The 17203-nt window shown below is 44.3% G+C and overlaps 1 protein-coding gene across 1 annotated transcript; it reads left to right on the plus strand.

The window, feature by feature from the left end:
* Positions 1–12299: 12299 nt before the first annotated feature.
* irx2a (iroquois homeobox 2a) lies at positions 12300–16985 on the plus strand. The gene is made up of 5 exons (XM_027026378.3): positions 12300–12820; positions 13834–14236; positions 14810–15511; positions 15871–15940; positions 16340–16985. Exons 1-4 carry the CDS (start codon positions 12584–12586, stop codon positions 15918–15920), a joined length of 1392 nt encoding a protein of 463 aa, XP_026882179.2. The 5' UTR covers positions 12300–12583; the 3' UTR covers positions 15921–15940; positions 16340–16985.
* The last annotated feature ends 218 nt before the right edge of the window (positions 16986–17203 follow it).

The following is a 17203-nucleotide window of genomic DNA, read 5'->3' on the forward strand; positions in this document are numbered from 1 at the left end:
GGAGGGGGGGGTGCGTTACCAAAAGAGATTTCCTGGATGGCATTCTGCAAGAAAACCCAAATTCGTGTAAGCAATAAAAAAAAGGGGGACGGGTGTGCCGTTATCTGTTTGTACCACGAGACAAATTTTTAAACAATTACTCGTGAAATCAAGTCCCAGACAACCTTCAGGCACAAATCAATGTGAGCCAGTGCAATAGGCAGCTCCCCAGCCAGCTTCACTGTCCACGGCTTCATAGACATTTGCACGACTGAGCTGTATATTAGAAGCATGACAATGGCAAAGATGCACACACAGCTGCACTGGACTTCGTTTCCATTTTTAAGTTACACACCCAAAAAAAGAAGATGATGCTGGAGTGGCATAAAAGCTTTTTTTTTGTATATTATGCTGTAGTCAAATAATTTCATCAGAAATGTGCATGTTTTCTTTTTACCGTTTTTTCCCCCCCTATTTACAGTTAAAGATGGAATTTGCTTAGATTTCCTGTTTACATTTAGTCAAAATGGCATACATTTCCTGTTTACATGGAGTTGGAATGGCATACATTTCCTGTTTATATTTAGTCATAATGGCATACATTTCCTGTTTACACGGAGTTGGAATGGCATACATTTCCTGTTTATATTTAGTCATAATGGCATACATTTCCTGTTTACATAGAGCTGGAATGGCATACATTTCCTGTTTATTTGGAATTGGAATGGCATACATTTCTTGTTTACATTTAGTCCAAATGGAATCTATTTCCTGTTTACATTTGGAATGAGGTACATTTCCTGTTTATGTTTAGTTGGAATGACATACATTTCCAATCTATATTTTGCACGACTCTTTGACTCCTACACTTGTGTGCACGTTCTATACATTGCATCATACAGTAGACTTCAGAGATTTCTAACAAAGCTCTTACACATTTGCAGGGTGCACAGAGAAGTCATATCCCACCCAATTCATATCATTACACTTACCTTAGGCTTCCCAGAAATATATTTGAGGTACAAATATTTCTGCAATGTTTTTAATGTTTCTGCAAGCATAATTGTACAGTTGGACAGTTGTTCTGGGTAATCTGTATTGTGTGCGTTTACAAATTTGATTCCACAAGGTGTATGATTGCTTTATGTAAGCACCAGATTCACAGCAAACAGATCCCAATTCCAGGCTAACAGGAGCATCGTTTGTTACATGATGGCCTCCTCCCCTGTTATGTCCTCTATGACCCAGGTGTGTGAGGCTAATTGTTACGTCTGTGTCTACATACCACCGCACATGGCTTCTGCGCTATGCGCTGCCGTCTACATCTAAATCGCAATCATTCCCTGCTCAAGCTAGTGCCCAGCTAAATCCAGCATGGTTTTGCATAAACAGAGCCAAATGAAACAGCTCGGAGACTATCACGAGGTGTTGTCCTGCTTCAAAGACCGAGGCGCGGTACGAGATGAATCCACTCTCCTATCCAACAAGAGGAAACCCAGCATTATTCACTTCTGCTGGAGCTGATAAAAACACATACACATGCACACAAGCACGCGCACGCACACGCACAGGCCCCTCGGCTGGTTAAGAGGATTGTTCACCAGTGATCTGAGGGGCATTCTCCCAAAACAGGCTGCCAGTTGGGCACCAGCCATTGCCATTTGAGTGCCATTTCTGGCATCTGCTTGGGTGTTTGTGGGTACAGGGACACAATGGGAGGTTACAGGGACACACAGGGGTTACAGGGACATGCAGGGTGCACAGGGACATGTGGGGGTTGCCGGGACGTGTGGGCGGTACAGGGACATGTGGGGGGTAACATGGACACACAGGGGTTACAGGGACATGCAGGGTGTACAGGGACGTGTGGGGGTTGCTGGGACGTGTGGCAGGTACAGGGACACGTGGGGGGTAACAGGGACACACAGGGGTTACAGGGACATGCAGGGTGTACAGGGACGTGTGGGCGGTACAGGGACACGTGGGGGGTAACAGGGACACACAGGGGTAACAGGGACATATCTGGGGTGCAGCATATGGGGGGGGGGGGGTTCATGTAGGCAGGTGCGGGTGCACATGGGGGGCCAGGTGCATGCAGGAGCCCCCAGACATATTTACACCAGAAGATCACCAGTCGTGGATAAAGATGGAAATGATATGGAAAAAAACACGAGTAGGTTAATTGTGTTAAAAAATGTGCATTTGTAGGATATGCTGGAGAAAGACTCGGAGTGGATCATATCCCGCCGTCATCACCCAGGCACATATTTGCAGGGGTTAGCATGTGCTGCTATGGCAACAGACAGGGTCAGCTGATGAGATAATCAGGCGCCTGCAATCTTCGTATCCCCCTGTCAGAGCTCTCGATGCACTTATCAAGGCCACTCCATCAAATATTACACTGATAAAAGAGACGAAAACTCAATCAGCCTGCAGGGTGAATCTGTCTGGCAGTCTGCTGAAGTCTCTCTCCCTCACCAACCTTAATCTTAACCCTAACCATACTAACACTGTAATGTACAACCTTTCAGGATCTGGAAACAACCAAAATCAGAAAATAATAAGCCCCACCCCACCGGGCAGTCCTAGCCATCCTGTGAACTTCAGGTGACCGATCTTCCTCAGTCCAGCTCACAGCTCACCTGAGTCAGGTGCTGTAGAACATTTGCTCAGGCAGCGTTGACAGAAGTGGAGAGTGACCTGTGGTTCCTGGGCCAGAGAACCGCTGAGGTACGCAGGGCATTCGTTTGTCAAGTAACAAAGACATTTTTGTCTTGCTTTACAGTTTACAGGGTATTTTCAATGATGCGTGTATTACTTCAGATAAACAATAATCATCCTACTTTTCTACATAGTACTTTTTTCCTCTGTAACCCAAACCCTAACCTTAACCTGAGTAAACAGAATGACATCTACTGGATTTTTCAAGTCTGCAAAAACATACTTTTCCTTCTGTCTGTCAGATTCTTTGTTGATGCCACAGTAATTATACAACACTACAGAAGATTCTAAAAGTCTTCATGGGGCCGTCGCCATGTTGGTACCAGGGTTACAAATATTCAAAACCAGTTAATAAAGTCCCCCCACTTTCCTATGGCTCCATCTGCACCTATCATACATGTACCTTCTATGGTTAGTCATTTTTGCACCGTCCAACTCCAGAGCCATTGTTCACTTCAGTACCACCGCCATGTGTGGCGCAGGGCAACATGTGTTGTTGTCAGTGTTTATGGAGCACAGCCAGGTCCCCATCCTGAGCCTTCACCCCATACCCGTGCCTTCAAAACTGCTGACCATTCAATTATTCAAGTCCATGTTATGAATAAATTAATCAACAGACTACAGATCTGGGTAATGTACTCACTAAATCGTAGAATAGGAACAGAAGTGGCAGCACGCTTGGTAACTGGGAGCGGCTCCGCTTTGTGTCGTGGGGGGCGGGGTTTTGTCGTGGGGGTGTGGCCAGCTTTGTCATGGGGGGCGGGTCCATCTTTTGTTATGTGGGCGGGTCCAGCATGACCACTGTCCAACTCCCAGGCGCCGGGCACTTCAGTGACTGCTTTTTCCTCGTTTTTCTTCAGTCTGATTTGTCGGGGACCGGAAGTGGCAGCCTGTATTAACCCTTAACTAGCCTCCGGAAAGCCACTCAGGCTTAAACGCCGCACACAAGCACAACAATTTTCTAATTAGCCGGAGCTGCTCCAGTGGTTCCGAACGCGTTCCCTCCAGCGGCTGGACACGGAGGGAGTCGATACCTCGGTGAACCGCCGCTAAATGGAATTTATCGCTTCTCTTGCCTTACGGCACATCCCCGTAAATGCCCGAGAACGTGCAAATAGACCCCATCCAAAGTTTGATCGCGGATCAATGAGTGTTCGCGTCTGACATTTAGCACCGCTGAGCCACACCGGCGCGAGGACAAACGCCGGGCACGAAGTTAACGGCGCATCGCTGAACGCTTTGAGCAGCTCGTTGTGCGCGAGTCTAACTGTGGAAGATAAAGCCTCGCAAATGAAGTGTTCGCGAAAATGGCCCACATTGCAGATCTCTGCAGCTCTGGGACGTCATTTCTCTCTCCGCAATGAATTACGGGTTGAGAATACATGACAGCTTCAGGTGGAGTGAATAGGCCTGTGTCCACAGCCTGAGCACTACCAATATTTCACTCACACTCTGTCACTGTTTCTCCTTTGATTTCATAGCATTTTTATGACCTTTTAAATGCATCCTTATGACACATTCTCCAAAAACACGACCAGATGTGCGTTTAACGACTCCTCGGTGCAGTTTCACCTTAAAGACCCTTTTGCCTGCGATACTGAAGGTATGTTTTAAAATTAATACATTTTATAATTAAAAAAAAAAGATTCAAATCGATGTAAAACGCTAGTTTGATTGAACATTTAACAAAACATTTTTGGTTGCTTATTTTTAAAGGCAACATTCCTTCATATGCACTGTGCACTGTTCATCTGCTGAAGGCCAGTGTGCCGGCTGGAGGCAGAGCTGCACGTGTGTGGTGATGCTGGATTCCAGCGCCGCTTTAACAGACCAGAATCCAACAGGAGACCGCACACTTCCTGCCAACCTCTGCCCCCGAGACCAAGAAGCAAAATGCCTACATTGTCCTGCCAGTGCAGGAGCCTAGAAAATTCCATCGTCAATTCAAAGTGTGTCTGGGTAGTTCTGTGGTGGCTAAGGGTCGGACCGTCACCTGACGTTTCCAGTAATCCCTTAGTTGGCCTTGACTGGAATTTGCCCAACGCCAGGGAATGGAAATCCCATTCCTGTTCCAGTATGCCTTGGCTTTGGCCTCGTCCAGGGATCCTCCAGGTGGAGGTGAGTTCGGAATACACAGTGGTGAGTTCTCTCTCTCTCCCCCCCTTCCTCATTCCCTCCCTTCCTCCGTCTCTCTCATTCTTTCCAAATGATTGTGACGTTCCCAGCCAATTCTTGTCGACATCTCTCCCATGTGTTTTCCCATCTCCGCGACTCTCACCTCAGTTAAACAAACACGACCCGGTCCGCAGAAGGAAACGCGGGCTTTCTTTAGGAAGCTTATGTAGGAAATGCCAGCGAGGCTGTGAGGTGAATCCTCATAAATATGCCTTCAGTTGTCTCCTTTGAGAACGCGAGGTAGTTTACTATCACTTTGTTGGCGAGGGAAAATAGGTCATCGGAACCTGAAGCTGAAAGTATGTTCTTCCATTTTGATTCTGTAAAATGGGAGGCTTTGATTGGTTCCTGCCATCCCTGTCTTCCAGCTCCGAGCCTTTGTGGATATGGCTGTTTTTACACAGCTTTCTCACCTTCAAAGTCTTTTTTTCCGTCCCCTTTAATGCGACAAAACCCGTCCCTGCTCTCCTCGATCTGTTGTGGCATTTTGGCGCGACGTATGCGTCTGCCGCCCGAACATTTCATCACGATAGGGTTTTCTTTCAAGTCCTCGAAGCACTCCCACTCTCTGGCTGACCTTCTGAACCTGCCGCTACAAACACACCTTTCCCGAGCCACTTTAAATGTCACCTTGCGCGCGCTCAAACGTTGTTTATTTCCAGTCGCAGACGCTGCAACCCGATAACTCCACAAAAGACTCGGTGCAAGACCCACGCCAATAGTTGGATGTCGGTGTCATTATACCTTTTCAGTTGTCCAAACTGTACAAAAGCATCGCAGCTCAAAAAAAAGAAAGGAAAAAAAGATCGAGGTCAACATGGATTAGCCACTAGTAACCCTATCAGATCCAGTACAAAGCCTACAGCAACTCCTGACACTAGCTGTCAACAGCCTCTTTCTGTGGAACTCTATCTGCCCTGACCCCTTGGTTATGGGACCAGCAGAAGGGGGGGGGGGGATTTCAAATTGGGTCTCATTGTGTCTCCTTTTATGAGCGTTTGATTTCAGGTGATCCATTCGGCTCGTCACTCAGGCCGTCCGCAACGCTGCTGGCTTGGGGATCCGCTCGGCACACAATTCAGATCATTTGTGGTTATTCTGTCCTCGAATATCTCCCTTTGTAGTTGCACTTCCGAGACGCGGACGAGCAGGAGAGAAGGCTTAATGCTACATGACACGGATTAGGCGTGTTCCCATAGGATCCGGCTCTAAAACAAATAGAGGCTCACAGGGAGGGAGCTCTGCCGGCCTGTGTGCGCCTCCGGGGGATGGAACATCGCGCCGACGAGCACGTGTGTTTTTGGGGAAGCCTGACTGTTGGAGAATTTGGGGGGGGGGGTGGAGGGAGAGAGTCATGCATGCAGATGGTGTGACACCCTGGAGCAGCACAGCGTGTGTTAAACCGCGGCGTCCAATCAGAGGGCAGGAACCAGGACTCCTCCTTCATGGCGCCTGTCACGTTGACGTGGACAATAGCACCTTTGCAGGTTTTGTTTAGCTCATGCTCAGGTTAAATTGCAGGCATGTGCACACCTGGAACGCTTGGGTTTTGTCTGGTTTCATGATGAGTTTAATGAGTGGGCTCAGGTCCGTCTGACCAAAATGCAGCCATTTGGATTAGCAGGCCTTAGTACATGCTCGAGGCACATATTTTGATATTCATCAGGACTAACTGATCAGCATTTTTGCATATGGGACTCTTGTGTTTAATATTTCCAACTGATGAGTTTACTTTGTGCCACTTGCAGGTTTTTTTTCAAAAGCCTGCCCACCCTATTAGGAAGGTGGTGCTTAACACACAGGTCATGTGGTGTCAAGCTACAGCGCACTTTGTTGTGGAGACCTCGGTTTTACCCCGTGACAAATAGCTTTCACACCCTTGATTAACCGCCGTAAAGCCGACGAATGCGGATCATTTAAATCATTAAAACACTGTACATCAGCAAGCCAGCAAGAGCATTCACCCCAAATCCTGGCGCAGTAAACTTCTGAAGATGATTACTCTTCCTCATCGTTCTCCTTTTTAATCCTTCTTTGGACAGTGCGGATAAGCAATCCAATCAAAACATTTTAATGTCTCCTACGGTAAAGCCCAGGTGGAAACGATTAGCACCAGAGAAGAACGGCGACTCACCGACACGTCCTGCCGATCGCGGCTGACCTCAGCAGGAGGCTCAGTACTCATAGGTGTGCCTATGAAGACTGAAGCCCACCTTCAGCACTGGACACTTTCTGGCCATGGGACCACTGCTGACCCGAGGAGGGCTGTCCCCCAGGCGGCCGCGGCAAAGCTGCCATGGTTTGTGAGTTGGTGTAGCGCATATATAAGCACAGCAGTGTTGCAGAAGCTTTTTACATGTGTCAGTGTCTGTGCTGAGTTGAGAGTTGGTTCGCTAGCCAAATATAAGCAACCGGCATCTGTCCCAAAGACACGGGAGACGGCCATCACAAAGTGCACACACCAACACAAGGGCCATAGTCTCTAACTGTACACCTGCAATGGTTCTAATAAATAAATGTTTGTAAAAAAAAAAAAAAGGATGGTGAGTGTATTGGAAGGTGCACCCAGCTCCCAGCAAACACCAGTCTCGTGTCAGCAGGCTGTCACCTGTTCTATTTCAGGACTGGGATCCGTAAGCGCGCTTAGACAGACCAGTAGCGCATACATTTCTGTCACTGTGTCATGGACAAATGGACTTCATGACTGTGAAGACTTTTTCTGTATTACTGTCTACATCAAGACTGTAAGTTTAACGGGGCATGCATTTAGACCACAGAAATAACTGAAATATTTGGGGTTTTTTCATTTATTTATATATATATATATATATATATATATATATATATATATTAATTATAAAATACAGAAAGTTATCAAAGTTATTATACTCTTTTAGCTGCAGAATATACAGTAGATTATAACTGATTCTTCCTGTACCTAGGAGAGACCAAAAAAAGAAAAAAAAAGTTTTTTAATTAATATCCTATTTGTTCAATCATTTCCTCCCATAAAACCATTCTCTCAAACACGTGTGGCTTTCTGTGGCATGTTAAACGCAACCAAACAGCCCCACTCGAGCTCTTATGCCCAGCTCCTCACTAAATCAGGGGCCGGTGTGCATGTATACACGCGCACACACACACACACCCCGCCAGGGCCCCGGGTTCTCTGCCTGAGCTGAGAGGCCAATTCGAAAGTCCTGCACTCTGCCAAGCACATGGATGGCTGCTGATTAGAAGGAATGGCAGGCGTGTCCATGCCAGCGTGCTGGCTGGATGATGTCTGTCGCCACCCCACCTCATCCCCGCAGGGCCCGCGGCTGAAGACCAAAGTCACCGCCCCTTCAAATGCCCCCTCCCCCAAGCCGGCACATCGCCCCGAAGCACGAGCAGGACATCGATGCTGAGAGGTGCAATATCTCCACACTGCACTAGCGTCTCAGGAAATCCATAAATTAACACAGCGACAAATTGGCTGTTTGTTGTATTAATCTGGACCCATGTTTCCACTGCATGATCTTAAATGAGCTGCTTGTTGTATTTTGCTGCCTCCCTTTTTTTTAAAAGGTCTGGCTTGTTTTGCAGATCTGTTAGGAACATGATGAAATAACTGTAAAAATTGCTAAGTTGTCTAAACACGCACACAAATATTCTTGATGGTCTTTCTCGCTACATTGTGGGATTCAAAGAAAAGTTCAAAGCGAATGTTTGCCATGTTCAAAGAAAACGTACGTTAACACAGAGCACGGTCTATACCTTGAGCTCTCATGCCAAAGAGCCTCTGCACGAGGCTACCGTTATAAGAAAACTCACGTAGTACAGGTTTGTTTAACTGTATAGGACATGCAGAACAGCCTCTCCTCGCGTCGTTTGTCTGAGTGTGTTGGCGGGTCGCTTAAGTCTCGACATCCAGGACAAACTACAAAACGCCCAAAGCCGATGCGGGATTTATCTCTCTGCTGACCCTCCTCGGGTCCCTCCGGCTAGGCTAGCAATGGCAGGCCATCCGGACCCTGCAGATTTCACCGCTCTCCTATAAAGTTTTTTTTTTTTTCCTTTTGAAATTGTGGCGGTCGTGACCCCTGTGCCACCTGAGCCTTGTGCACGCGCACACATGTAACGCGTGCGCGTACACACACGGCAGTGTAGGTCAAACTGAACTAAGCCTGGGAGAAATAAGTTAATAAAAATGATCCCCGGCGGCCTGCAGATTTTCACATTTCAAAAGAGCTTAAAAATATAAAATCAATAATCATTTAGTCGTAAGGGTAAATGAAGCAGCAGAACATCAAAGTATACCCTTTGGCCACTAAAGTCAGTGAGCAATTTGTCTCATCAAAAGTGAGCGGTAAGAATCCTTTTGTCCCACACAGACACGCGGTTACAGTGCCACTGGAGTATCCCAGAGTAAACAAGTCTGGAGAAAAATATGAAAAATCAATAGTGGTTTCCTTGTATCAGACTCAATGGCATGCATCATAAATCTGACTCTGTAAGGAGCTGTGTGTGTGTGTGTGTGTGTGTGTGTGTGTGTGTGTGTGTGTGTGTGTGTGTGTGTGTGTGTGTGTGTGTGTGTGCCTGTCTGTGTGTGCATGGGTGTTTGTGCTTGTATGCATTTGTGTATTTGCATGTATGTGCGTGTGTGTGCGTGTGTGCGCGCGCGCGCTTGTGCCCCCAATTTAATCAGCTTTATTGAGCATAAGGACTCATATAATTACAGAATTTGTCAGTAAACTTTGATCAATGGTCTAAAAGGCTAATGAGTGAATGTCCTATTGGGAAATCGCGCTGATTGTATTGCCTTTTTATGATTGGAAACTGCACCTCTAGCGTTTTGCGCTCTGTCATGTTTGTTTATAGCATAAGATGTATATTTATAGAATATGTCACAGAGAACTTTTTTAAAACTTTTTACACAGATAGAAAAGAATATCCAACGAGACTAGACAGTAGCTGTAGCATTGATAATAATAATAATAATAATAATAATAATAATAATAATAATAATAATAATAATAATAATAATTTTTATTTGATGCCTCTAAAAAGTATATGGTCGCATATTTTTAAAATTATTCCGCAAAGCGATTAATTATACTGCTTGCGTAATAGGAATTACGACCCAAAATTAAATGTATAAATATCTCTACTCTTGACGAAATACCTCTACTGTCAAATAAATACCTACAGTCTTGAGTAAATATCTCTACCCACTATTATATATCTCTACTCGTCCAGAACTGAACAGATAATCGCCGACCATTATCACACACGGCATTACAACGCTGCGTGAACTACAGCGCTGCGTGGCGCGTTTTAGAAACGTTCAGCTGTCGGTCTTGGAAATAACACGTCATTTTTTAAACAGAATGATCTCTAACCTCCATGCCGTTCAACATGCATTGTGCGACACAAGCAACCTGTGACTTAAAACCTGTGACTACTTTGTTTTTTATATTTCCAGTCAGACAGGCAATAAATGCCATGCAAGCCTATTCTTACTCTTGCTTAATTCCATAATTTCATGTTTGAACGCTCGACCTACGACATCTTGCGGGTCTAAACTGCTTCAACTGGATAAGGGAATTTCACTGATACCTAAGTGTAGTCTTTGGGTGAATCTCATATAATTCCATCCTGTTTGGCGAGCCTAAAATATCAGGAGGGGTTTGTGTATCTTAAAGTTTAACCTGCAACACGCCACCGTTCCCGTCTGCGCGTGACAGAGGCTCCTACTGCCCCCTGCTGTGCGGCGCGCTGCTGACACCGTCACCTGCGCACCCCGGACGCGTTTTCCTTTGCCTGGGTAAACAACACATTTGACAAATCAATTTGCGCTCAACTTCACACTATTTTTCATTAGGAAGGATAGATTAATAAACAGTGCTTGGAGGTAAACAGAGTGTTGATGTCGGGTTTCCCCCCTTGTCGTTTCATAATCCACCTCAGATAAACACGTTGTTTTATGTTGTGCTGTGAATCAAAGCATTGTATTGACTTAAAGACTTTACCGTATTTTATCTGTTATTTGTTGTTTATTTATCATGTTGTTTACCTATTTTGATATTGTGTCTAATTAATTGTTCAAATCATCTGTTGTTATTAAAATGCATCTAAAAATATTTAAATGCGATAAGCATAAGTAATGAAAATATTCCTGTTAAAGCGGAAGGGGGTGTGTTTACAAAAAACGATAAAAGGTGTTATTCAAGTGTTTTTAAGCGTTCATAAAGAAGTGTATTTTAAAAGCCAAAGGGAGAGTACCGTACGATCGCTATGAGAGATTCCAAGATTAGGCGTAATCCATGACTAAGGACACAAGCGCAGACTTCACAAGGCCTGCTTGTTGGTCCAGCTAATTTCGCTCCCCTCGCCTTGTCCGCAGCAAATGCAACTCGCAAAAGGTTTTACACAATAGTTAAATGCGCTGAATTAAAATGTAATTTCGGTTGTAAAGTGCTAATGGAAAAATCAATGAAAAGGGCACACGAGTAGAACACATTTTGCGTATTAAACACTTATTTTTATTTTACTTAAAAAAAAAAAAATCAGCCTTCTTCTAACCGACTAGGAAATATATATATATATATATATATATATATATATATATATATATATATATATATATATATATATATATTTCAATAGAGCAGCAAGAATTGATTACGTTTTCACACCTTCCCTAACGATTACCGTCATACGTCATTATCCATCTTGAGTACAAATTGAATGACAGCGTGTTGCCTTATGCGCGTGGGACTCCGTGACGCATGCACCGCCGTCTGTTAAATTAATAATTGTGTTTTTCGTTGAACTATTCCGTGACTGCTAGCACACAGCCGCAGTTGCACGTTCGGGATAACTTGCTGTCAATGGCATGAAGACGATAGATCTCCGGTGATTATCGGAGATATATATGGGATAGCTGGAGGCCGCCTCACACCTCCCACAGGCCGGCTAGAGCACTGCTCGCACCCCGCACTGGCTCAACACCGTCGCTTTATTAGGCGAAGTGGACTCCGTTGTACGCTGCGTTGTTATTCTCCTCTTGCTATTTCGACAAAACTGTAGCGACAAAAGGCACGTGAGCTCCCGTGCAAGCCGCCACATCGCGCTGCGCAATGTTTGTGTTTACTTTACGTTTTTAAAACGCAACTAAGGGGACTGGTGGAATTATTATTTTACAAAGCAGCGCCAAAAAGGCTATCATTGTGTCAGTTGTTTGCTTTTGTATGTTTGATGCAGTCAAGTATATGAAAAAAAACCGAGATAAACAGCTAAAACATAGCGGATACCCAAAGACTAAGACAATTTTTCTGTGCACGCGCTTTCCCCTTCAGTGTCCTCGGTTTTGTTCCGGAGTTCCATTTCACGGCGCGAGGGGCGGAGATGGAATATTCAGATCAGCTGGAGTGACAGCTCGTGCTTTCCAATGCTCTGAGAAACTCGCCTGCTCCTTCCCCGAACTCTTCACTTCAGACTTCTGAGCAGTAAAAACAGCGGACGCTAGGGGATCCAGCCACGCCAGTCTCCATGCCAATACTTCGCTGAGGGTTTTTTTTTTTTTTTGCGGCCATTTTATTTATTTTATTTTTATTAGTTTAGCCTCCGCCGCGATTCGATCGCTAGATGCATTACTAGTAGTGTACGACCGACTTCTTTCCTTCGCATTTTCTTTTTGGAGAGAACAACAGACTCTTTAACCAAGATGTCGTATCCTCAGGGTTACCTATACCAGCCCCCGGGCTCGCTGGCGCTCTATTCCTGTCCTGCTTACGGGGCTTCGGCGCTGGCCGCCCCGAGGAGCGAGGAGCTGACTCGGTCTCCGTCCGGCTCTGCCTTTAGTCCGTACCCTGGATCGGCTGCCTTCACCGCCTCCGCCAGCGGCTTTTCCAGCCCGCTGCCCTATTCAACAGATCCGGCCACGGGTTTCCCGTCGTACATGGTAAATACGCGCTTATGGCTTTGGAGTTATCGTTGCTGAGAGGTCATTGTTCCCGATAGGACTGCATGAATATTGCATGATATAATGTTTTTGCTGAAGGACCGTTAGAGAGAAGCTGCTTTGTGGCAAGCGACCAATTCTGCGTTTGAAAAGGACGAGCGAACCATGAATACAAATTCCATACAGCTTGACTCGCGCAAGGACCGGCGCTACAAGGGCTACTATTTTTAGTTTTAATTTCAACAAATGTTTTGGTTGAAACCTGATTTTCCCCCCATCCGTTGTCTATTTACCTTAATTAAAAACGTGTACATAAAGCGAAATGCACTTTAATTTCCCTAATAGAATAAAGCACATCACGGGACTTATAAGTAGTAACAGCACTGGATAGAGCAAAAATAATTTTAATAGAAAAATAGATTTATGCAGTCGATTTATTTGTCGAAATTTTTGTTACTTGTTTTAGCATGTTAAAAATGAGGGAAAAAATGTGTTTGGTTATAAGCTGAATAATATGTAAAAATTATGTTAACTCCAGCGATTGTTCGGTTTAAACCTCGAAATTATGTGCAGTTAAATAAGCACAATTTAATCGTGAAAAGATGAATTACGATGCTAATGACATGGCACTTGAAGCGGTTAAAACAGGTCCATATCCACTGATTTGCTAATAGGATTTGTAATGCTGCGCTTGAGTGGTATGCTAAAACACGTCTGCTTCTGACAAAACAGACTTTCACAAAAAGCAAACAGGGAGGCCGGGCGCCGATCATTGAAAATGACTCCAATTACGCACTATCTCCTATCGAGCAAAATAAATTCCGATAATTGCTGGAAGGATTAATCGTCGTTTTATTGGCCTAATAATAATTGTTATTATTTTATTCAGTTTTATCTGGTGGTTCAGATTCGTGATGGTTATTAAGACCTACTTTTAAAAATCATTTTATGAAACTGTAATAAAATAATTTAGATAACAGTGTGTAATTCTGTGCAAAATGTTTGCCATGTAGGGTTCCCCTTACGACGCGCACTCCACGGGCATGGCGGCAGCAATAAATTACCATCCGTACGGGACTCCGGGATACCCGTACCAGCTCAACGACCCGGCTTACCGAAAGAACGCGACCCGGGATGCGACAGCTACGCTGAAAGCGTGGCTCCAGGAACACCGGAAGAACCCCTACCCCACCAAAGGCGAGAAGATCATGCTGGCCATCATCACTAAAATGACCCTCACGCAGGTGTCCACCTGGTTCGCCAACGCCAGGAGAAGGCTCAAGAAAGAGAATAAAATGACATGGGCACCTCGGAATAAAAGTGAAGACGAGGATGAAGACGATGGGGAAGGCGAAAGAAAAGAAGACCGTACAGAGAAGCATCTTGAGAACAGCGAGGCGTCCGCCGAGGACGAGGGTAAACATTATTGTTGGCTTTTGTTTGTTTGTTTGTTTTTGTAATCTGTACACGGACAGAAAACCACTCAGTATCATTTTTAGGTAATTTTTAGGTAATTAATAACTTTATGGTGGCTGAGACTTTAGCTAGATTGTAATATATAATATAATATCAAAATAATTTTGATATTTAAATTAGAATTGGGATTAAAAAAATATTACAAATGGAGGGTTTTAATATAACTAAGCATGGGACAGGCTAAAAGGCGAACCATATTATTTTTGTCTTACTATAATTATGGAATTATGGAAACAAAGCATACAGGAAACTAGGCCTAAAATAAAGTCTTAAAATGTGCAACTGAATAAATAAAATAAATTAATAAATAGATATAGAATAGATAGATAATAGAATAGATAAATGACCACAGACTTTTTTTGGTGTTTATATATATATATATATATATATATATATATATATATATATATATATATATATATATATATATATATATATATATATATATATATATATCTGTGTGTGTAATACTTTGTTTTGACACTCTTTACTCATGTCGATTCGTCCACACAGGTATAAGTCTGCACGTGGACGCCTTGACAGACCACTCCTGCTCCGCGGAGTCCGACGGGGAGAAGGTCACGTGCAGGATTGGGGACCTGGTTTGCAGTTCTGGAGTCGATGCCAAGGACAAATGCGACCAGAGTGATCTTGACACGCGCCATGGGGAACGGCAACAGGGCCTGTCACCCAAGCCGGTGACATCATCGCCCTTGACTGGAGTGGAGGCCCCGATTTTGAACCACCATCAAGACTCGCGAAACAAAAACAAAGCGTGTCTCGACAGTCGGACCGCTGCGGACGGTCAGAACCAGACCGTCAAGCCCAAACTCTGGTCGCTAGCCGAGATCGCTACTTCAGACGCAAAGCAGCCCCTGGGACAGAACTGCCCCCCAGCCGTTGGTCTTTTGACATCAACGGCATCCAACACGTCCCCGGCCGGCCCTGTGTATTCGGCTTCCTCCATCTTGGGAAGACCACTGTACTACACGTCTCCCTTTTACAGCACTTACACAAACTACGGGAACTTCGGCTCACTGCAGAGTCAAGGAATTCTGCGATATAATTCCTCCGGTGTGGCGTCTAACGAGGCGCTTCCTCAGACTCTTCTCAACGCAAGCGCAATTCACAAACACAGTCCCGAGTCCTTACTAAAGCCTAGTCAGAACCCGACTGAGCACCACTTCAGAGCCTCAAGTGTCGAGGCCAAGAAAGGTATGTGAAGTGAGTCTTTTTGCACGCCAGGCTCACAATAATTTGCGCACAGCCCCCGTTCAATCATTCATTCGCTCAAGTGTTTCAGTTTCAAGCTACCTCGATTTTTCCCCAGTGTCAAACCACTAATAGCTTTGCATCCATTCGAATTCGAGTTTTGTTACGTCCGAGTTATGCTTTCGGCACATGCATCCAAGTCGACCAACCAGACTACTGACGCCTTTCTAACCAATTATTAAATAACCGAATTTTCCACCGAGGAAATCCAGATTTAATGGCATTCCTGTGACGCACGCATTTAAGATGGCCAGGTCCCAGTTGTCTTCCCTCTGTTCTGAACTGGGTTGTATTTTCAACAGACACCATCGAAGTGTGCGCAGTAGGAGCCCAGTCTTACCTGGCAAGCTAGAGGGGAAGAGGAACATTCAAGTAAGTCACTGATTTGGCTATTTCGAGAGAGAAAAAAATGGAATTGCCAGAGATCGAAATAATTGTGCATATTTTTGCAGTATTCCGCTCTATAGTGCACAAGCCTTATCTCTTTTCGCATTAAATGGCTGGAGTCTTACCACAGCCTATACGTCTGTGCAGCCTTTTCATACGTCAGATAGCCTAAAGGGCCTTTAGAGATTACTGTAGCTGCAGTGTTTACTTCTGAATATATATATATATATATATATATATATATATATATATATATATATATATATATATATATATATATATATATATATATGTATGTGTGTGTGTGTGTGTGTGTGTGTGTGTGCTTATATAATTTTTGTGGAGTTTGTGGACTGATGTAGGCTTTGTTTCCTTGGTTCGCAGGTAGGTGTCACAATTGCTTTGAATAGCGCGAGCGAGCCGTCACCTCTTCCCCGCGATGGTGTTAAACGTATCAATTCTCCTTAAGTGGATCGCATTGTGTGCCGCCGTAGAACCGCGGACCGCCGGCACTTGACTAGATCTTAAACTCCCTTAATCCAAACAGCATCGGAAACCGAGGACGGAAAAGGGCGGGCGCATTCTTTGACCACGCCCCCTACCTTTTGATGATTTGTGCATTTATTTATAAGGTAGTTATCACACCATACGCGACTTTTGAACAAGGCAACTATTTCTCAGGATCCATAGAGTTTGTTTCATGGCCGCATATTGTATACATCACGTGTGGGACATTATTAGGCCTTCTATAAAACTTAATTTGTACTTTATTTGTAAAGGATGTACAATGTAGAACGGTAACGTGAGGCTGGTAAACTTGACTAAGAGTGGAAAACATTTGATATTTATTTTTGTAATGATGGCAGTTGCCTATAATTTATGCAAGTTGTATTGCAATGGAAACCGAACATTGTTTTGTAAATAAATTATGATTGGTTTTTATTTAAAAAAGCCGAAGTTACAAAATGTTGTTAACAAGAATACTTTTACTAATTTATATCTTTCATTGTAAATAAAAACGCGCTAGTCTGCACTGGCAAAGTTGTTGCTTGGACGTGCTTGACATGAACGTGTTTAGTGTGGTTTTAGAAACTCTTGCCAAAAGCTGTTTATAGCGATGAATCTGTAGCGCTGTGTAAATTAATAATCTGCACCGTAGGTCACCATACTTAAAGGAATTACCCTGGTCGGCGTGGATATACAAAATAAGAAAAGAACGCCGTGGAAACATTTATTTTCACATGTAAA

This window comes from Electrophorus electricus, chromosome 14 (assembly GCF_041902795.1).
Source record: "Electrophorus electricus isolate QZ-2024a chromosome 14, ASM4190279v1, whole genome shotgun sequence".
Classification (NCBI taxonomy): Eukaryota; Metazoa; Chordata; class Actinopteri; order Gymnotiformes; family Gymnotidae; genus Electrophorus; species Electrophorus electricus.

Bases quoted from the DNA above. Each gene is read 5' to 3' on its own strand.
- irx2a (XM_027026378.3), top strand. From the start codon at position 12,584: ATGTCGTATCCTCAGGGTTACCTATACCAGCCCCCGGGCTCGCTGGCG. The intron at 12,821-13,833 runs GTAAATACGCGC...TTTGCCATGTAG, and splicing joins CGGGTTTCCCGTCGTACATG to GGTTCCCCTTACGACGCGCA. The intron at 15,512-15,870 runs GTATGTGAAGTG...TATTTTCAACAG, and splicing joins AAGTGTCGAGGCCAAGAAAG to ACACCATCGAAGTGTGCGCA.